At 35.6% G+C, this 23,858-nt stretch overlaps 1 protein-coding gene across 1 annotated transcript in view; it reads left to right on the top strand.

Moving 5' to 3' along the window:
- Window positions 1–23,858, top strand: part of LOC118195076 (degenerin-like protein asic-1) — a 63,692-nt gene that overhangs the window by 5,420 nt on the left and 34,414 nt on the right. The window contains exons 4-8 of the mRNA XM_035366311.2: window positions 16,155–16,273; window positions 19,064–19,251; window positions 19,333–19,431; window positions 22,214–22,328; window positions 23,315–23,372. Coding sequence (XP_035222202.1) covers window positions 16,155–16,273; window positions 19,064–19,251; window positions 19,333–19,431; window positions 22,214–22,328; window positions 23,315–23,372 — 579 coding nt within the window. The remainder of the gene's footprint in view (window positions 1–16,154; window positions 16,274–19,063; window positions 19,252–19,332; window positions 19,432–22,213; window positions 22,329–23,314; window positions 23,373–23,858) is intronic.

Raw genomic sequence — 23,858 nt, 5'->3', positions numbered from 1 at the left:
TTTTACTTTTTTCATTATCATGTTTCGTTTCCATATAGATGCTGACTGTATTCTAGTTACTCTATTCCTCACAACAAAATTTGGACTAGACAGCATGCATTAGTTACAGCAGACAAGTATGTATGTCAGGATTAATTATAAAGAATTCGAAGTTCATTTTATCATCCGTCTCTTGTCCTATCCGAAGAGAACCATTAATCAAACACAGCTGAGGTCAAAACTCTTGTCAGAGTTGAAAGGGCTTGTTTTATCACGATTTGGGCAGTAATGCAATTGAATGGCTACACTTACCTTGATATGTTCAGTCATGCGAATGTAAAAGCCCAGAGTAGTAAGAACGGAATCACTGATTATGCTGTCAGAGTTCATCACATTTTCATTTTTAGTGGTCATCGGTAGTTTCATTATGATAGGTCTATCCTTAATTCCCATGTCGTTCATTGCTTGAATCTTTCCTGATCTTTTAAAATGTACATAAATTTGTGGGAATTATGGTTCCCGCTGCAATTCGTTAATAAATGCTTCCCTAGAACCTAAAAAAGAAGAATTTAGGATGTTGCATTTAACTTTATCGCCATTTTAGTCTAGTTTAATTCTTGATAAAACATGTGCTTCTTTATTTTCCCTTCCCGGACGATGTTGGAATTTCAGATTCTACTCTTGCAGTTTCGAGGTCAATCCTCATTTTTCAAGTTCAATTTCTTGCATTTTCCAACTTCGTTAACAACGCATTATCGGTGAACATTTTCGGTTGGTTTCTCCGAGAAATAAATTCTAAATTTCTTCACCGCACACACACATGCCAGAGCTTCCCATTTAGTTATGGAATAATTTCTTTCCGTCGAACTAAAGTTCTACTAAAATACGTTCTCTTGCATTAGAACTGTTCATCTTAAAAAATCAGATGCCTCACTGTAAATTTGTAAAGTATTTTGTGTGTCGCACACTTTGAAAACCGGGGCTGTGATCAATGCCTGTTTTAGGCTGCTCTGAAAAATCCTCGTTTGCCTATTCAGATAATTTAAACTTTTATTTTTCCCTTTTAACTCAAAAAGAGGCTAGGGAATGTCTGAAATATTTCTGACAAATGTTCTATTATAAAAGTATAATCAAAGGAACAATGGTAATGTTTTGGCAATATTTGATGGCGAAGATGTTTCACCATAAGAAGTTTTGACTCGTCTGTATTAATGCCTTCTTGTTGTGATCTTAAATCCCAAACACCTTAAATCTTTACACGCAAGTTTGCATTTTGCGTTTCTGAATATTTACATTTAGTCTCGCAGCTTCAGATAAAGAAAATACTTCACAGACGGCCTTTACATGGTCTTCTAGTGATTCCAAGGTTACAATTATATCATCTAGGTATATAAAACATTTTTTTTCTCAGCACCGGCCAAAGAATGATATCCATCGCCTGATTAAAGATCATGTTTTCTATGTGTTCCTGAATGATTCCTTCTTTAACCATATCATATCTATAAGGCTTTGGGTTACAAGGAACATTTCATCTTGTTTCAATCTCGCGTGATATGATGTGAGTTAGGACAGGTTAATAGCTAAATAATTCTGAAAATTCCTCTATGACACTTACTATTTCTCTATTATCTTCCTCTGCAAGATGTTCGAACTTAACGTTTGGCATTGACTTAGGCACTGTAATTATTTCATACATTGTTAGTGTTTCTCACTTTCTTTAAAGTTAATTGGACTTACATTTTTACAAGAAATCCGTTCAAAAATAGCGTCAACTACTAAGTCTTTTAAAACCAGAAATACCGTCGTCTGAGTTTTATGTTTAACTTTTGTGTTTAATTGTATGCTACATAGTACTGAACACACACATACCAGGGCTTCCCATTTAGTTATGGAATAATTTCTTTCCGTCGGACTAATAGTTCTACTAAAATACGTTCTCTTGCATTAGAACTGTTCATCTTGAAAAATCAGATGCCTCACTGTAAATTTGTAAAGTATTTTTGTCCACATTGTGCAGCTAAACGTCAGTGTCCTGTACTTCAAATTACCTGCACTTCTGGCAGTATTTGAAGAATCATATGGCAGATAAAAAAACATTTTTCACTAGCACTGTTCAGCACAGCTCTCGTTTGTATGATACTGAGTTCGAACTTTAAGAAAGATAGCTCAACATTCTCAAATGCGATAGTATTCAACGCTAGCTGAGAGGAATTTTTATTGACTTGAAACTCCTGACCTCCCTTCTCCCCACCATAGTTTAAATCTTTACTGTGACCCTTCTTATCAGTACTATCCTTTTCACCGAATTCTCGCTGTTGTGATTTTCTTCTATCCTCGTGCTGAGTTCCAACATTTCTTTGTCTTAACGAAAATCTTCGGCTTGCTGGCCAGCCCTGTATCCGTTGTTTCTACGAAAACCAGCTCGGTCTGACGATGTTCGTTTTTTATACGCCTACTTTCATATTTAGCTGCTAGTTTAAATAAGTCATTCAAAGTCTGGGTGCTCCCTAATTCTACAAAAATCCTTCACTTTTGTTAATAATCGCGGGGCTTTTATCTCCAATACCCTACTTTCTTGCTCTTTCGTATACAATAACTTACATAGTTCCATTTCTAATAAAAATTTCTTTTATTCTTCACCCTACATTTGAAATCGACTGTACAATTCTAACTTCACCATACTTTTTATTGGCGGGAATGCCTTCAACAGAGCTTGTTTGAAAACTTCATACGAATAACACCGAGGGGGCCTAAGAACGTCTTTCCAATAAATTTATATCAATTCAAAGCTTGCCATTTTAACACTGATGCGATGATCACCACCTTTTACGACTCCGGCAGAGCGTACAAAACAAAATGCGTCTTTATTTCTTTTAAAACTGTAATACCAACCTTGTTTCATCAAATACAACTTCGGCTTAATTGTGGGTCTGAACGCATCTATTAATCGGCTAAGTCGTTCTAATGGGTTATTTCCTTACCTGGGGTCAAATCTCGCTGAGGCCAATGTACTTCTTTCTAATGCTGCACTTTCACCTGGTCTTTGAACCATTAACGCTTTACTTACCACAGCTATCCATACCACCAAATTAAACTTTACACCAAACTAAGAATCTGCGCTACAGCAGACCTCCAGCTTACCACGTGGGCGCCAACTGTAATACCTGGATTGGGCTTCAGCTACCTTTGTAATATCAATTACCATAAAACCAAGATGTTACGCTTGTTCTGATGGTGAATTATCACCACCAGAATAGTTAACCGTCAAACTAATAGGCAACATAATTAAAACACTTTAAGTTTATTAAGTGGTATCTATACTTCACTACTTGCGAGTGCTTAAGTTAAATATACAAGTATAAATTTATCAGCGAACCTCGACCTTCTTTCAGCACAACATTTCCTTTCCCAAAGGATAAAAATTTGACAATTTAAATCTAACCTGTGCAGAGACTACACGATTATTCAGTCCACTACAGAATTTCCAACGCACAGTCACCAAGCAGTGTTTAACCTCAATTTAAGGTATTCCCAGTATTTTATCTCAGTCAACAACATTATTTCCTACTATCGGCAGAAGAGCGGAAGGAGGACAAAACTCTCACACTCTAATTCGTAAAATTCTACACTTGGTAATAAAACTGCTTGCTGCTGAAAATCTACATAAATTTTGTAATGAGCGAACCTCTTGACGAAAAAAGGCAGAAAGGAAAGAAATTAACATTTCGTTAGTAAGCCTTAAACATAAAAGTCACACAATTATATTTTTAGTTTACACACCAATGCTTATTAGGTGGTATTTCACGCGTGTCGTATGGTATTTAGTTTGGTGAAGCAGAAATTTTGTTCAGTTATACATTACTTTACAAATTAATAAAGAAAAGGAAAATTAAAAGAAACAATTTTTAAAGAAACTCTTATATTGTGTTATATCCTGTCACCTGAATTAGCAAAAAACTCATATAATTCTGATTAATGTATTTCCAGATTCTAATTTCTATATAAATGATACGAATAACTAAATATGTTTGATTTGCTATCCTGAGCAATAACAGTTATATTCATCTTATACTTCCTGCTCTAAAAAGATAAATATATTTTGGGATGTAAACGTTAGGGTCGCTTTAATAATATTAATATTTTTTACTCATTTGACTTTGAACTAAAAAAAAAAAAAAGACTAGCTGCTGCAATCGCTTGATCTCTTCATTTAAGAGCATTAATACGTTCTGTAATTTAGCGTAACAATGGATGGACTTTTAGTTCTCCTTTCGTTTCTATTGTAAGTCATTTTAAACAGTCAGTCATACATGAAAAGTCAATTTATCTTAATAATAAATGCAGCAGTTGTTGGCGGTTTATTGATAATTTTCCCGAAAGATCCATTTTGAATGCAAATAATTTTATGCAGAGGTACATTCAGTTTTCATAAGTTCAGATATGCATTTGAAATTTTCCAACTTATGTAGTCATGATTTATGAAAAAATTATGGAAAAGGAATGGGCCGAACTTTATGTCAGCAGGAGACATACATTATGGTTGTCAAATACAAGAGATGCAGCTTCTAAATATTATATCATTTTAAAATAAGACAATAGCTTTGAGAAGAAAGAAAAAGTTTCATAACTAAAAAACGTAACAAGTATTTCGACTTTTTAATGAATGTATTTGTTTGTAAACTTTCATGAGCAATTCTTCTTGCTGTTGCTCCGTATTCAGGAAAGTATGTTTGGGGATATTGTGTATCGCTTCTTTTCAGATAGAAAATTAAACGTTTCCTTCTTATTTTCAGCAATTTGTTTCTTTGTGATAATAATTACCAATTGATTTTAAAAGGCTTAAACTGAAATGGAAAGAAGACGTAGAGGATTTTAGAAATAGCTTTAAATATATTTTTATTGTGTAAATAATAACGCAGTAATTTGAAACAGCCAGCAATTTTTCTTTTCCTTAGCACTTTAATGTACACTCCTGAAAAGAATGAAATGTGATAGAGAAATTGTAATCGTGATTCAAAATTATTTTGAAGTAAATTGTAATCTTAGAAAGATTTCCTATAAAAATAACACATTGAAACCTCCTTACGACGAACATTATCAGTAGAAATAATTTTGGCTTTTTTATAGAGGTGGCCATTTTAGAGAGATGAGGTTCAATAACTTTGTTTATTTATGTTCTATGTAACACTGATCACTTTCAGAGGTGATTAAAATGAGTGGTTTCTCTATAGTTTAATCTTACACATACTACTTATCATGGGCCTAACATAAGGAGATGATACTTAGTTTTAAGTATTTTAATTGATTTGTTAGCCGTACGGAGAGAGTCATCAAATACGTTTTATTTGTTTAAATGCAAATATTATAACTATATTCTACATATAGTAGCTTTCGGTATGATTTAGGATACATCATTAATTCAAATTCTACTTATTCTGCTCTCGCGTAAGCAACTAATTATTTTGCAAACAGCATCCCGTGACAGTATGCCTCGAAAAAGTAATTATTTGTCCTTTTTTTATGAGATTGACAATTAGTGTACGATGAAACTTTCGAAATTATTACCGGCATAATGTTTAAAAAAATTAAATTGATGATTGTCAAAAGTGTGCATTCTATAGCAATATATGTTTCAGAGTATATTTCCAAAACTTAATTATTTCTTGTTCCTGCGCGAACAAGTACCAGCTTGGTTATTTTTGGTTTTAAATGTAAAGAACAGTGTAATTTTTACACACTATAACGCTGTAGTTCAGTAAATGCGTAAGGACAATTTACTCACTCAATTTACATGCAAAAAACTGGTAGGCAGTTTTGACGAAATGCGTCGGTTTATTTCATGTTTGGCTAAGATCTTGCTGCAGTGTTTTATTTTTTAAATACTGTCTGGCTGACAAGCACCCGCAAAGCCCCTTCTTCCACACATACACACAGGTGACAGGTGACGGAGGGCGGGGACGCCTGAAGTTTAACAGAGGTTAACAGGCATATGTCCCGCGTCCTCCCCTGGAGTTTATTTAATAGTTATAAGTGTGGATACATGGCCATACAGGGGCAACTGTTTAACATCTGGCATTTGAAGTACATTTGAATTAACATACAGGCACGGTAAAAAAAAAAAAAAAAAAAAAAAAAAAACTTAATAGGTTATAACAAAAGAAGAAAATTAAACGCCTAAACATGGTGTTCAATTTTCTTCTGCTCCCTATGCAGTCAGAGATTAGATGGTAGAGCATTAGAGTGCATATGCCTGTGCAAGTAATGCATGTAAGCCCTATTACTCTGGTTGACAGAGGTCCTGGCCATATGCTGCAATGGTGGTTATTATTTTGCAGATTTTATTTATGGCCGCTCTGTTTTTGGCTAGGAACTTGTGAAATGCTGAGATATTGGCTGGTATCGGGAAGTGGAACTGTTCCGTGAGTGGGCACTGAAAGATATAATGGTCCGGTGACCCCTCACCCCCGCAAACACAGCGATCCGTGGTTGAGATGGTGCGGCGGTAGAAGTAATCCGGGAAGGGACCATGACCAGTAATGAAGTTGGTAAGGAGAGCAATTGCCATAAGGCGCTCCGTGGTAACTTTTGGCAAGAAGCTATGCGCTCTCCTTCCCGTGTCGCCCTGATCCCATTCTCTTTGCCACCACTGGATAGCGGCATTTCGCAGTTGACTTTTGAGGAAAGATGGTGGTGCTGATACTGATATCGGTCTGGCATTTTGGTTCGAAGCAGCCTCTTTAGCGAGTTCATCCGCTGTCTCATTACCCATGTTACCTGCATGGGCTTTAATCCATACTAGGTCAACATGTGCGTGCCGATTATCTTTTAGGATATGCTGCAGTCGTATGATCAGCGGGGAGGCGTGACTATGTTTGTCAAGAGCAAGCAGTGTCGACATACTGTCTGTATAAAGCTGCACATGTGTGATGTTGTTGAGCGCCACGTATTCAATGGCAGCTGTTATGGCAACTACTTCTGCTTGAAAAATGCTATTATTTGGATTGAGGTACCCTTTCCAATGGTGTGCAGCATGGCCTTGCCTGTAGTATATAAAGGCACTACCTACACCCTCAGCAGTTTTCGAGCCATCTGTGTAGAACGCGTGCATATTAGAGTTTCCTTCTGGTTGACTTCGTGACGGTTTGAGGATAGTGTGAATGCCAAGTCCCTTGTGTGCTGGGTGCGTGTGGAGAGGAGTACATGGATGTTCGTAATTTGCAGGGCTATGTAAGGTGCCTGCAAAGGTTGCGTCTTTCTGTAGATGTATTATTTTAGTATATGTGGCCTCTAGCTCCGCTTGGATATGAAGTGGTATGATGCCCGCCAAGGTGAGTGCTGCATAAGTTGCAGTGGTGCGGTAGGCTCTGCATAAGCCTATGGCGAATGGGCGCTGTAGTGATAGGAGTTGCTTAACCTTGCGTGCGGTCATGGGTTGTGCCCATATAGCTGCCGCATAGAGTGCCACCTTCTCAGCTACAGTTTTATAAAGTACCTTTTGAATGTGGGGATTCCGTCCCCAGTTCCGGCCTTGGAATTGTCGTGATCTCCTGGCAATTGCAGATGTTTTAATCTTTTGTGCCTGGATATGCGGAAGCCAAGTCAGACCTGGGTCCCATATTACCCCAAGGTATCTTAAAGTTTTTACGACCTTAATATTCCAGCCTTGTAGTTTGATACATGGGCTACGTGTTGGATTTGTACCCTTTCTTGGAAAGATGATAGCAGTGGACTTTGTGGTGGATATTTTGAGTTTTAACTCTTTGCAGAGGTTGGCAAAGATAGTGCATGACTCACTGTCATGGGCTTCAAGCTCAGCGCGTGTGCGGCCTCTGACCAGTAATGCCGCGTCGTCCGCGTATGCAACTAACACAGTATGTTGTGGCCACCTTGCCTCTAAGACTTTATTAAAGGTGAGGTTCCATAGCAGAGGCCCTGCACAGGACCCCTGTGGACATCCTCTCACTTGTGTTATTGAAACAGTACTACTGTTGTTAGAGATCATCAGTTGCCGGTCTGCCAGATAGTTGTCCAGAACTTGATAGATATTTCTTGAGCATCTTGCCTCTCTGAGGGCCTGCCTGATGGCAGGCCACCAGAGGGTATCGAACGCACTTTGCAAATCTATCGATATAAAAGCCGTCTGGTAGCCCTGCGATTTGTTCTGAATTATGACTTCATGGATTCGCTGCAGGGCATGAGTGGTAGAACTGCCTTGTTTGAAGCCAAATTGTCTTGAGCTAATGCTTTGGTATTGATGTAGATGAAATTTTAGCCTGTTGACGATGAGCTTCTCGTAAATCTTTCCCATCGCCGACAGAAGGCAAATTGGTCTAAAGGAACTCGATACTAGGGGGTCTTTATCCTTTTTTAAAAATAATACCACATTGCCTTTTTTGAAAGCTTTGGGGAATATTTTATAATGCAGAAGCTGGTTGTAGTATTTATGGAAGTAGGATGGTCGTGCCTGATATGCAACTTTGATAATTGCGTAATCGAGTCCGTCTGGACCCGGGGCCTTTTTTAGTGGCAGATACCGGAAGATATTACGTATCTCCTGTGCAAAAAACTGTATATCGTTCGGTGTGCATGGCGAGCTTGTATCTTCTCTAATTTGCCTCTGTTCTGAAGTATCTGCTTGTGTATCATCTGTGGGAAAGATAGCATTTAAAAGTTCCTTGGCGGTGGAGGCCGCTACGTCCATAGTATGTGGTGCTGTTGGTTGAACTGGTACTTGCGCTGGTTGGAAGATCTTCTGCGTTGCCAGTTTATGTAAAATTCCATATGGATTACTGTTACAGGTGCAGAAAGATCTCCAGCCGTTAATTTTAGCTTCAAGAATTGCTTTCTTGTAGGCGGCCCTTTCTTGCCGAAAGGCCGTAAGGATGTTGGAAGCTACAATTTCGTTGGTAGCAGATCTGAGGCGGCAGAAAAAGGGCAAGAATGTTTCTAGTTAGTAATAAAGAAAGAACGTTAGTATTTGCATAAGAAGGAAAATAGTAAACTGCTGGCCATCTAAAACGCAACACCATGAAAGAAGCATTTAAATAGCATGAAACTTGCATCGTGTGTATAACGCGATGGAATATTCAAATGATTACGTTCACATCATGGACAACTGCAACGCTCCTTACAATCCGTATATAAAGGGATGAAAGAGTGCCGTTTCGAATAAGGTGAATTTTTCTCTCGTGAGAATTTTTAAGTGGGCAGCATCAGTATGCCTCACAGAAAAATACGAGTATCATTCAAGCAGCTTTCTAAGTTTGACCGAAACAGAATCGTTGCGTACAGAGATTGCGGATTACCCTTTTGGGAAATCGGTCATCGCGTTGGACCTAGTTAAGCAACAGTCAAGCGAATATGAAATCTGTGGATGCAGGAGGGAACGACTGACAGATAGGAGCAAATGCAATTACCTCATCGCTCTACTCCACGGAAGACAGGTATATTGTGCTCATGACACTGATAGAGCGTACTGACTCATCCACAACGATATAACAACGAATGCAATCTGTAGCACAAAAATCGGTGTCTGCATGATCAATTCGACGTCGTTTACAGTACAATGGACTGTTCGCTAGGCGTCCATGCTTCCCTTACATTTAATTTTAAACCATAGGAGTTTTGCATTTGTAGTAGTGCACTGAACGGGGGACATGGACATCCTAACTGATATGACATTGTGTTTTCGGATGAATCACGATTCGGGCTGCAGTACCACGATGGTCGGAATGGAGTTTGGAGACACCCTGGAGAAAGGCTGCTCGACTGTTGTTGTGTTTTGCATCGTCATACTGGTCCTGCACCCCGTGTTGTGATGTGTAATGGTAACGGATTCTACTCCCGCAAATCCTAGAAGTCATCATCGGGCACTTAGCCAAAGCTATCTGTCTGAGGTTTTACAGCCTGTTCCCCTTCTTTATATTCAAGGTTTGTCTGCGATCACATTTCAGCAAGAAAATGCGCGACCACATGTTGCTCGCTGTGTTCAAGCTTTCTTCTTAGCCCGCCATACTGCATTATCCTGTCCTGTCCGTTCTCCAGAACGATGGCCCATCCATCGAACATATGAACTAGAGAAATGACTAGAGAACGCGTAGCTCACCATGCCGCTCCCGCGGATACACCAGATGAACTTTGGCTATGCGTAGAGGCAGCATGGGTTTCCATTACCCAGCAACGCATCAGAAGCCTCTTTCACTCAATGCCGCAGCGCTTAGAAGCCGTTACATATAAAAGTGGAGGCAACACTCATCACTGATTTTTCTCTTCTTCCTCACCTTAAAGAAGGCTGTATTTCAAATCAATTAACATTGATAATACTATGCGTAATCTCTGAAATATATCTGGTTTTGATATCTCTTGTCCGTTTTCGAGTTCCATTTTGAATGGCCAGCCAGTTTAGAAACTTACCTCCCCCCCCTTAATTGAGATTCGAACTTCCCTGCACGTTTCTAACAAAAGCTATATCACGGGTGGATAAATTTGAAGTCGTTGAACTGCAGGTTTTTTAAACTTTAAAAAATTTTATGCAGTTATTAAGCAAAGAAGAAATACCATTGTGTACATAGATATGTTCTTATTATTCTGAAATTTTGTCAGCCAAATCTTTGAGTATAAGCCCTGTGTGCGCAGGTTTGGGCTCGTAGTATTGTACAAACAACTTTTATTAACATTTTTTATGGATCTGCACTTTTTATTATTTATTTATTGTGTGTTTCATTATGTATTTACTTTTCATGCTTTTTAATCTTAGGTACAACAGAATTGGTCTAAGATTTGTTCTGTCTTAGAAACTTTCGACTGTATTGTGCCAAAGTTACACATAATATGTAGTTTTCTCAGACTTACATAACCCGCGACATAAATTCGCAGTTACTCAAATGCGAAAAAGCCATGAAATTTAAACTAAAACCTCCAATTAGAAATAAGGGCCCCGTAAAGAATTCCACCTTTCCCCGACTCGAACTTCTTGCATTCAAACAATATTCGTGAGATTAGTTGAATCACTTGTTTTTCAATGATAATGTTCATTGTTCATTTAACCTTAAAATTATTCGAAATGTAATATCAGATGCACTGTTAATAACTTTAAACATCAGAGGTCTCCAATTACAATAGAAAGAAAATTAAAAATAATTCGCAAGTATGAAAACGGAAAATGTACCAGTAACTGGTTACAAATCGACCTATTTAGACCGTGAATACGTGGCTGCCAATATTCGAACCATTGCCCAGCAACGCATCCAAAGTCTCTTTCACTCAATAATGAAAGCTGAAGATCGCATTGTTGAAAGCAGAACAGATGCGATTACGCTTCAAGATGTATTCATTAACCAAAAGGAGCTGATCCCAATTTCAGGATTACAAAAGCTGTTATCTGTTACAGAAACTGTTAGCTGACACCTTCGTACAGGTCACACTTGTGCCTGACGATTCCTGGCCCGTTTAAACTAATTTCTAGATCATTTTAATTAGACTCCACAACACTCTGGTTTAATAATGAGTCACGGTTAGGTTGACAAAGTAATTGTCAACAATTATTGGCATGGAGAAGGCTTAAAACTAGCAATCCTGCCAATAACATTTGCGAAATGCACACAGAGACTGTAGTTTGATGGTCTGAGAAAGACTGCTATCGGCAGCTTTACTGACATTCGCATCTTCTGTTGATACATTACGGAGTAGTACTTCAGTTATCGATGCATCAACATCCTTTGTTGAATATATTCGCCAATTTCTTGCGGCCGTAGGTCCTGATACCATTTTTGAGGATAATTACACGCAAATTCCCGTGATACGCACTTTCGGCTAGTATTTAGTCTCGGAAACACTACTTCGCAAGGAATAAGCATTGAAATCATTCGATTTGAATTCCAACATGTATGTATTAAACGTAAGTGCAAGACATTTCATTTCTTTTCATAACTTTTCCAGAAATCTTAATGGGGTAAGAATAAAACTGCTCCGTGAATGGACGGAAATACCCAAAATCGCCATAGATTATTTTATTCTTAGCATAAACTGAAGCTGACAGGCATGCGTTTCCAACAGAAGTCATCTCATTTTGCGCTGACAGATCTTCACCAAAGAATATTTTTCTAATCAAAATTCATATGGTTTTGTTTACAACTGCTTTTTTTAATTATTTATGTATTACTTTTTTAACTTCTCCACTCCGGCTTCTTTGTTACATCCAATGATCTGCGAAAGTTTTAAAAAATTCGGATAAATATTATTTTTAATCTTATATCTTCAATCTTATATCTTGTTTAACATTTGCACATGAGCGTAGTTTAAAGCTCTGCACTTCAGAATTAATGTGAAAAAAATAATTTTATATTTACAAAAGCTTCCTGCCCTCACAGCCGAAAGTAATTTCATAAAGCTATTTATTTTATTTGGAAATGAAACTGGAAGTACGCATACTAAAGTCCAATACTTAGGAAAATAAAATCGATATCCATATTTTTCGAGGACTCTGTACAACATTACTTTCTTTATTCTTTAATATGACCTAACGAATTACCAAAGGTAGTATTTGACAATCATGGCAGTTTTTAATAGATGTTTTTGTCCTCCTGCCTTTTTCCCTTTTTAACCTATTTCCTCTTGGTTTTTGTCACAATAATTCTTCCAGATTAAACGTTTATGTAAATATTAGTTATGCGAGATGCACTAAAACTGCAGCTTTTTGGCTATTTACACGTGACTCGCAGACTTGTAGCTTTTTCTCTAGGTGTATGTAGAAACACTTCTATGAATCTAACTGAACTATTAGAGCTGCGAAGGGAAAAATATGGATATCGGCTTAGGTCAGTCGTTTTACAGTTAATCATATCTTCGTGCTTTGTGTTGCACATTGTTTCAAGTTCAACCGAAAGTTAAATAAACTTTTAGTTATTATTATTTTAGTTATGTAAGGTTTTGAACTGACAATAATTTGCCTTGGCCCTTATGTAGTCTGAAAGAAGAGAATGTACATTAAGAGCTATATGCTCTGTTTTGTTTTTACTGCAGTAAGTGTGTATGTTTCCAATGACTGTTATTTTGTTTAAATTTTATTTCTTTACTTATTCATACATTCATTTATTTTTCGTTTCTTTGTCATTTAATTGCGCAATAAAAATATTCGTTCCATAAAAATGTTCGTTCGCAATGTTTTCCCCAAGTCATTGCTATAGTTATTGATCAGAAGACTTCGTTACATAAAGTGTTTATCTTTTTTTTTCTTCCTTATACAAAGAAAAGGAAGCATTGTAATCGCGAAGATTTTCGGGTGTCATATTTCAACAGAAATATACATTTTGACCATTCTCGAATCGTTTTGCATATTTTTTTTTCGTGAGGTATATAAAGGACTTTTTATTCCAAAACGGATTGTAAAATGGATTTAAACTGGATTCAAAAGGGAGTTTTTTCCGTGACGTAGTACTCTGTATGTGTTTCGTCTCTAGTACGTGTGTATGTATTTCGAATAGCTCAAAAACGATTAGCCGTAGAATGTTGAAATTTTGTATATGGGGCTGCTAGTATAACATCTAGTTGTGCACCTCATTTTTCATTGCAATTGGCAGTACCAAATGCATATATATATATATATATTCCTTACCTTGAATTTATTTTCGTAATCGTTGGGTCATAGTCATATATTGCCAATTACAGAAGTGTTTTAAATGATGAAAAAAAATTTATGTTTTGGCAATGCCAAACAGTTTTTAGAAATAATTAAAATTAATTTTAGAAAAATAAGAAATCTAACTTTTAATGTGGTGTCTGGGTTCCTATTTTTATATTGGGGAAAGTTTTAAAACCGTTATCAAAACATAAAATTATAAGACATTTTACTTCCTTACCACAAAAATTGACCTGGATATTTAATTTCAAAAGTTGCAGTTTTAGATGTCATTTTAAACTTGCTTGCGAGATAGGTTAAAAGTTAGAATAATTTGAGGAAATAAGTTTAAATGAAGTGCAGCAAAATATGTGTATAGTTCGATAGTTCCGACAAGGACGTCATATGGTGTCCAGATCAGATTTTTAGATACATTGGAATGCTTTTGCTCATTAACTATTATACGAAACTCTTTATGTTTGCGCTGATCAATCTTTATTTTTATATGCAAAATTAACATTTTATGTAATGCTTCCTAAAATCATTTTTCCTTCGATATTAATAACTCTCTTCTTTAATAAATGAACGCCATTTCTGTGATAATAAAAACTGCTTCAGAATCACGTTTACAATGAAGTGACTCTTTATGTTTCTTTTTTTTTTTAATCTATTTTTTTATCTAACTGAATTCGCTCTCAAAGTAAACTTTCCAACGAAATAGAATTTGCTCTTATTTTTTAATTTTAATTCTTCATTCTTTTTCAATTAACATTTTTCGAACATTTTTTTTAAATTCGATCCTCTTGTTATGTTGTAGGGTTCCTCATTCTTTTTGTCTAAAGTAACAACTAAAACATAGACTCGAGAAGACTTAAAATACCCTTTATTTCACTCAAAATATGATGAACAATTGGCCCCTTTCTCGAGCTTGCAACAAAGCCTCCACTTGGGCTTAAAATCAGAATAAGAAATAAGAACTAAATTATAACTAAATAAAAGAGACTTAGGCGAAGCTAACACGAGTAGCTAACATAGTTGGTCCTTAATTTAAATTAGCCGGCGAATATCAAAAGATAGGTAATAAACGGCCGAGCGTAACAGGTTCAGGAGAGATTTGGCCCGAGGGCAAACTCGCACTACTTAGGATTCCTAGCTCTTTCTCACGAAGTAAGTTAAACTTTCTTTAAATACTATTTCTAACGCATTTGCAATCAACTCCAATCTAAAAACTCTCTCGCTCTCGTAGGAAGTTGTAAGTGGAAAAAGAATTGACAGGATAGTGACTTTTAAATTAAAATAACTGTTATAAAATTAAAATATACCTTACACTGATTCGAAACTAAGACTTGAACACAAAGACGAGAAATGTAATTCGATCCTTAGTGGCTTAAATATTTTCACCTCCCAGTAAGACAAACCGCCAATAATATAAGTGCTTGAGTAGTTGCATTTTTTATATGTGTTTTATGTGATTTATTTGTTTGTTTGTGCTTTACGTTTAATAAGTGTTGATGCCTATATAATTTCTGTTCAAATGTCACGATAGAAATCTGTCCTCCGAAACACCAAATATTATTGAATGAACAACCCTTATTTGGAAATGTTTTATAGACTCTTTCAGAACTTTTCGGAGAGAGGCAACATGAGAAATTCAGCAATGCCCTAACCGGGATTCGAACTCCGGATCTTACGATTGGCTAGCCAGGTGTGCTTTCCAGTTTTACATGAAGGCACCTGGTAAGGAATGAGAAAATATTTTACAGTCTTCCCCACTTAAAGGGAGACTGAGGAGGAAGGGAGCTATTCTCCAAGTACTTGCGGTGACGAATTATCGTCCACCTCCTTTTAGTTCGAGCCTCACTTTAGAACCAGATTTAAGTAGCCAGGCAGTATTTAAAAAGAACTGCTGATGAAGCGTTTTGTGGACTCAAGGGAGAGCTCTATAGATAAGAAGTGGGCGCGGAACAATACATGCTAGCCCTAAAATTCTTGGGCTATAAGAATTCAAGTAAAAACTAAAGAATTAAGGTATTAATACTGCTAAAATTTTAACATCCGACAGTCATCTATTTTACACTTTAAACCTAAGCAATTCCACCTGAATTTAATGTTTCTAAATCACTTAATTTAAATTTTAGTTCTAGAAATTAAATTGCTTAATACTATCATTTAAATTTTATACGCAACAATGCAGATATTATTATATAAAGTCCAGAAAAAAGTAAGCGTTGAAATATTCTACAAACTAAACCTGAAATCTAATATTATCAGTAATTACAGCTATGTCTCAAACTGTAAATATGTAATTGTAACAATGTCGACTATTATTCATCTGAAAGGATAATTTTTTGAGAAGGTACGTGCATGATTTTTTAAACCATTAATGAAACTGCAATTAGATATAATAAGTACTTTTAAATTTATGTACGCATTAAGATCCTCAATGACATCCTTTTAGAGAACTTCCTATTCAACTGTATTCCTTACAATATTTGTTTCCAATGTATTCGATGAATATCACAGTGATTGTGTATCATCACATACTTGCTTTGTTTTATAGCATGGAAAATGTGATGGGCTCTTTCTACAGTAAAGAAGATCTCCCTCAGTACTGCTTTTCATTGTATTCTCTGTGGGGTAAACCGAACAAAAAGAGAGAAGTCATTCCAAAGGGAGCAAGTAAAATCTCTAAATATAATCTCTAAATAATATTTTAATAATAAACTGAATGTTATTTTCGGGTAATAATTTTATTACAAGAGTTACGGTTCATAAGCTACTACAGATATACTACTTTGCCATATTAAAGTACTTTCCTTACTTTGCAGTGATTGTTTTATAATGCAATGAAATCTGACAGCGAAGAGATTATGTGTCCCAAGAAATATTTCTAAAAGAACAGCGGCTAGATATAATAACATGAAGTATTTTTATTTCTTTCATTACGCGTTACTTTGCTACTGTTACTCATATTATTTTCCTTTCTTAGACATAATAATTTCATCGTTGTCATAATATGCAATTCAGAATATTATTTCCAACAGTGTGTAATTTAAAAACTCTATGTGTTGCTGAAACCATGTAATCACTTAAAGCGCTAATGATGATATTATAAGTATTTTTACATCAAATACTTTGCATACATATAAAAGTGACATATTTCTTATTTGAAATGATTTGAAAACGTTTGAATTACCAATGAATCAAAAACGAAATTTGGCATGATGTTATGAGGACTAGAATCATGGATCAGTAAGTGCATTCCAGTCAAGCAGATAACTAGAAAATAATATCTGAAAGTTTCGTGGTGCAGAAGTAGATTCTTACACAAAGACACCCAAGGCGTTGATTCAATCCTTGAGGAAGGCCTATATCATTAGAGAATGATCCTTACACGTATAAGAAACGAAAAACGATGTGTACAGATGAAATGGCATCTCGGTATAGTCTGCTTTGAACTACGTCCAGCTGGATATACGGTTTGTGTGGAAGCGAAAATGTTTGTTTGGTATATAACATTTTTTCTGAGTACGAGTTTTGATGAGTCACACGATTGTGCGAACTACATTACGACTATGCTACGACCGCCTATGAGCATCAGTACGCCTATTGTTACTATTCATTAAACAGCTTGTCGTATAAGTCTGAATTTTCAAGCGATTTTGTATTTTTAGCGTAAATCTTGTTGCGGATTCATTAAAGACTGTGGAAACCAAACACGCTATTAAATCTGCTAACGTTGGGAAGGAGGTGAAGTTGATTACCAAACAAAAATCAGACGTTAAATCAAGACGTATAAGAGACATTAGAGCACTTTGAAAAATTACTTTTTACCTGGAGAAAAACATTTATGTATTGAATCATATGCAGTATATATTTCACCCACTGCATTTGTATTTCAATATTAAACAGTGTTATGATAATAACAATCAGATTTTTTTATAAGGACGAATTAATTATTTTCCCTTTATTTCTAACTGGAAAAATTACTTTGATATATGTCCAAGGATGCGAAACGAATTAAGGACGTATACCGTGGTACCACTGTATATGCATAAGGCTGGATATTAAATTTCTTACTATGTAAGGAAACACGCAACAAACCTAAAACCTGAATTATTTCAACAATAAATCTAGGGTTTTAATCTAAATGCTTGCATATTCATAGTTCGGTTCAAAACTGAAATATAAACGTGAGTGTTTGCATCTTACTTCCAAGCCTTCTTTTTATATGCATATTCTGTGTGCTAATAGGACAGCAGGTATATCTTTCCAGCATCGACAATTTTAATTTGGCTCACTTACTTTTGTTTAATTTTTAATCGGCAGTTATGGAGGAAATACTATTACCAAAGTTACCCTTTAATTTTGTGTACGAGTATGGTTAATGGGGGCTGAACAATTATTACAAATAATCCTAAATATTAAAATCATCCAGGAACTATCAAACGTGCTAAAACTACAGCTAGGAAGCACATGCTCAAGTGCGAAGTAATTGTAAAAGTCGTTAGGTTCTTGAATAGATTTTTCATATAAATGCAAGTTTGCTTTCTTTTATACAACAGCTCTATTTAAGAAATATCTTTTAGAAATCTTTTAAAGTTATGAAAACCTGTTTGCACTACTGACATCCAGTAGTTTAAAATATATACATCCAAGAAAGAAAGCTAAATTTCGTGGCTATTATAAGACTCCAGACTAATATAAATACTGCTGCATAGATAAATACGAAACATAGTCTCGTATAAAGGATAATAAAAAATTGTAGAGATTACATTTGATTCTCCATAACGTTTTAACTGCGCATAAACATTTAGAGATGCTTTTAGAATTGTAGTTTAGTCTACATCGTTTTGGCCATGATTTTATAGAATGTGATACTATTTCTTTAATTTCTTCACCTCTCCATCTCTTCTCGAGCGCACGAACGGCAGAACGGTATAAAGTCGATGAACACTGGTAGCTCGGTCGTGGTTTGAATACCTCCGAACGGAGGCTGCACAGGCGTTTTCATTTCCCCCCTCCATGTGTAACATTTATACAAGTCAGTTTGTAAAGACATTAAGTTATTTTGATACTGGAGAAGTAAAAAATGAGCAATGCCCTCGTCGGGACTCGAACCACGGACCTCTCGAATACGCGTCGAGCGTGCTGACCACTACACCATGTATTGATGCTAAGAAGGCGGGAGAAATATCTTATAAGTTTACCTAAAATGTCCTCCACGAAGGCATCACTTTCCTTGGGCAGGTAACTCGAAAGTGCTTTTGCATAATTAAATAAAAATCAAACCACCTCTTCTCAAACAACTTTTTAAAGACTTTTAAAATCTGATATCCATTTCAGGGAAATCCATTCCATATTTGCAGACCTGTGTAAGATTAGCCAATTTGAGTTGAAATTATTCTTCTTATTGTATTGTGTATTGTTAATTTAATTGCTCTACATAATTAACCTTATATTTTTCAGCCATGAAATTTTCTATTTTCTTAAATGCGTCTCGTAATAACGATACAGATATAATTGATCCGCAATATTTCTTGCCAACCAATCCTTCGATACAAATGGCTGTTCATTCACCTTATTTCTTACCCAGTCCTTATATACAAGGCAGCAATTATTTAGCAGGACAAGCATATGAACTGACTATTACCATGGTAAAACTTTTTCTACGTTCGAAAATAGTTTTTACTTTAAACGGTCTTTACTTTTTTGAGCATGAATAATTCTTCTTACAGAATGAAAGGCATCTCTTACCATTGCCTTATAAGACAAATTGTACGGATTACATGAAGACGTGGAGAGAACGGGGAGGAAAAGCACCCATAAATCAATTGGTAAATTTGAATTTTTGCATCTTTTGGAAAAAGTAAATATTGTATTTAAAGGATTTTGAAATAAATAATTGTCTGAATTTTTTAAATAATTTTCTACGAAATAGTTGCATAAAAATACTGAATAGTTATTCATCGATGTTTTTCCGTTAGTGGTATTGTTTTTCAGAGTTTTCGATAAGATCAAGTCCATTTTGCCATCAAAGGGATGAAGATGATGCATGCACAATCTCTTCGCTCCCTTTTTCGAAGAGCAATTTTAAGAAATCTAGTTATGTATTCTAGTTTTAATTGTAAAGGCGCGTAACTGTTTATTTAATAGGCGTGGACAAATAAAGTTTTCTTAAAATTTACGAGTAAATCAACGTTTGCTTGTAATCAGAGTGATAACTTACTGACGTCAAAGAAGTAACATTGCATTAAGTACTGTTAGGTTAAGCATAGTTTGAGAAAGTTTTAAGTATCAGAGTTAAATATATTCATGTAAAAAATTAAGAGAATTCAAAATTATGTCTAGTTTTACAAAAAGTATTGAAACAACGGTAGTAATTATGTCGCCGAAGAATTATGCAAATATTCAGAGCCAAATACGTAAGCTTACACGTATGTCTCTAAGGAACTATTATTAAGGAGGGGATATAAGCGCATGAACTGTTTTCGATTTGTGTGCTCATATTTCTTCCTGACATTCGCCGTGTTTCTTGCTACAGTTAGGTAAATTGTATAAGGTGATGTGATGTGGGGGCGCAGCCCGATTCTTCTGGTAGACTTTACGTCGCGCTGTTGTTCTTTACATTGGCTGCGCCAGAGCAAACCAGAAACATCAGCAGTCAACAAAAATGTAACAAAAGAGAAACCATAAAATACAACCGGAAGGTATTACCATCTCTAGTTTTTATACTTCACGCACTTATAAAGAAAAGGAGAAAACAAAACAAAAAAAAAAAAAAAAAAATGGCTGACAGATGATGGAATGAAGTGGAAAATTTTCGGTGGACTGGAGGCAAGTCAATCATCAGCTCTTGCTATAAAGCTCAGTGTAACGCTCAGTGTCGTTTGCAATTTATGACAACAGTTTCAGGGCACTGGATCCGTATCGGGAAGTTCGACAAGCATTCACAACGACGAATGAGAATTTTTTGGGGCACTTTCAGCGTGGCGACACAGGAATGCTTCTGCTTCAAAGTTTTATGCTGTCACTGGAAATCGAGTTTCACTGGCCTGCAGTTGCTCGAAGGTTTCACTAGATATGGCTGTATGCCAGAGTACCCTTTGCTTGCATCTCGCTTACTACAGCATACAAGAGAGCGCGTTTAGAATGCTGTATACAACTTGCGTTTTGGATCAGACTTAAGTGAATCACCTTGCTTTTAAGTCATTGATTCTCTGCCTATCTGTATCTGGAGAGATCCAGGAGCACGATACCATCCATCCCTCCTCAGAGGAAAGGATCATTACGGTGGTGAAGGTGTAATGATTTTGTCAGGCGTTATGCTGGACGGCTGGGAGATCTTAGAGCCCTATGTTCGAGTTTTCAGGGGCAGTTTGTCCCAGGTTTATGTTATGTTAATGGACGACAACGCTCATCCAGGGCTTAACTGGTCGACGATTACCTGAAAAGTGAAAATATTTGCTGCATGAATTGGGCAGCCAGATCTCCTGACCTTAACATTTAGAGCATGTCTGACGCTCTTTGAGGGCTATGTTACCTTGCCATTCCGTTCCAAGAAGCATCCCTGTTCCAAGAAGTTGAAAACTGCCTTTATGCAGGAGTTTCTAAAATATGAAATTCAATGTTATTGTGTATATTCTTACATTAAGCCTATTTTATGATTATAAAGACTAAACTAAATTCCAACTCTTGATTCCTTGTGAATAATGCAAAGCTATCGATATGTTTCAATGTTAGTTCAGTGGTTAGTTCAGAGGTTCAGTGGTCTATGCGGTTTCTTAGTTTTACCGGTTTGCCAGTATTGGCAGTACGTTTTATACGTTGAGGTTAGGTTTAGGTTTAGGTTCAGTCGGTTAGAGGAATGGAGAATTCGGCAAATCAAAGCAGGAGTCGAAAGCTTCGTAAGTATTGAAGAAGCACAGGTAAGAGTGGGCAACACACGATATCGCACTGTCTTATTGAAACGTGAGACGAAGACGGTCATATGGTATAACCACTAGAATTAATGTTCAAAAAATGTTACATTGGCTGATAAAAGTACTGCTCATGAGGATTAGAGATTAATGGGACATGTAAAAAATGAAAAATCACAATTTTTAGTCCAGTGTTTGGCCGCTATGACGACGGTAAATGCAAGCTTTTCAGAGTTCGGTCCTCTTGGTGCTTCCCATTGGCGGAAACAGCCATTATGATGCTACAAGCAAAAGCATAATTTGCCAAAAAAGACGGCATCACGCCATTAAGACATCCACGTATGTGGGATGTGTTCCTGTCGACGACGTTACTCAGATAAAACGACTATAAACGACGGTAATCAGATATAAGTTTAGAAAATGAAAGCATTTGAACATAAAGGAAAAATGAAGCGCATGTAGCATATATAGAAATTGGATAAACCTTTTAAGTAGGACTCAAAGATGAATGTATTATCAGTGGAACCGTTTTGGACATAGGGCATTGATATTGATATTTAAAATGGAATTTATTTCTTCTAATAAAGTACTTTATGATGAGTTTTAAATTAATCAAAATTATCACATGCTTTTGGTTTTATAAGAAGAAAAACTGTCCAGAAAAGGAAACGAGACTTAATCTGGTTATTTCTTTATTCAGGGAATTGTGCAAGAATGTCGAATGAAGGAGATGTATGCACGCAAAGGATGTGTTCCTGTCACCGTGGATTATCCTCATTCATATAATATCTGTCGATCATGTAATCCTTGTGAAGGTAAGATATACATATGAACAGGAAACAAAAGTGAACTTGCGGCTGGTTTCTTAAGCATAAATTTAAATTTCTGAAAATATAGCTTATACTTTATAACATCTTTCATTCAACAGCTGTTTGAAAAATGAAGGGAAGAATTACGCATTGTTGATACTCCACAAAGTTTGGTAGTCGTGAAGTAAAACTTATCATTATTAAAACAATAACTGAAATTATGTTGCTGCTTTTAAGCTGCCCTTAAAAATGCTCTGAGACTATCAAATGATTTGATACACTTTTAAAGTTACTTAACTATTTTAAACTTGAATTTGTTAATGGACGCATTTAAAAAATAAGCAGAACGAATAATTTTGAATTAGCATTGGCTAAAAAATTAAAAATTTTAGTAAATAGTGGGTTAAAAATAATACTTTCTCTTAGTCATCACTTAAAGTTTGTTCTGTCTTCAGTATTTAAGGTATTCAAAATTTTTAAGAGGAATTAGGACCTAAGATATAATAAAAAGCATTGAAATAAACGATCGAATTATTATTATTATTTATAGATTTAGTAATTAGTAAGAAATTAGTAAGATTAGTATTAATAAGAGATTACTATTAGAGATCCATTATTAGTACGAGAATAATATCATGCGTAATCAATAACTTCATTGACCACATTTAGTGAGAGTGAAATACATTACACTCTTGAGCATCATTATTAACTATATGTACAAAATTCACTAACTGATCAAGCACATCCTTTCATAATTGTTGTCAACACCTTTTGTCGACTCTATCTTTTCTGCGTATTAACTCATTTTGAAACCTTCTCGTGAGCTTATATTATGTATTGTAGATAATAAGAAAATTATTTACAATTTCAACGATTACGTACTGGTAATAAAATGACAGATTATTTTGAATTGATCGAATAGTGGGTACATTATAGTAGTTGACCACTTATAAGTGTATTAAACTAAAATAATCTATTCTTTATTTTCCCAGATAACATAGCCACAGACAATTGCACGATGCTTGCAGACAATTTCAATCAACCATGCGAGTAAGTTGCATATTTCTTTTAAAATTACTTCCTCTTTCATAGATTTGCACAGATTGCTTTCATAACAATTAATTTAACTAAAAGAAAGTATTCAAAATGCACAAGCATGCACAATTGAGAGTCAAATAAGTAAATTTCTACATATACTAATACTTCAAAGAGTTCCATTTAAATAGTACTAGTAATATACTCATTCCCCCTTCTTGAATCGTTAGGTTATATTGATGCAAGAATTTGAAAAATCCTCCCTGGGATTCAAACTCCGTATGTACCGAATACGCGTCGAGCGTGATTAAAGCTACATCATGAAAGCTTGCGGAAAGGAGAGAGAAAATACTTTATACCAGTGGTTCTAAATCTTTTGACTAACACGTAACATCTAAACAAAAATTGAAAAACTTTAGTACTACCACTACATTTTACAATGATTATTTTTCAATTTCTCACCAGAAATATTAAAATATATATATTTTTTGCCATTTGCGC

This window comes from Stegodyphus dumicola, chromosome X1, assembly GCF_044657685.1.
Source record: "Stegodyphus dumicola isolate Sdum_Otavi_A_Nest chromosome X1, ASM4465768v1".
NCBI lineage: Eukaryota > Metazoa > Arthropoda > Arachnida > Araneae > Eresidae > Stegodyphus > Stegodyphus dumicola.
Note: the sequence above shows the minus strand (reverse complement) of the source record. Positions and strands in the feature narration are given on the sequence as shown.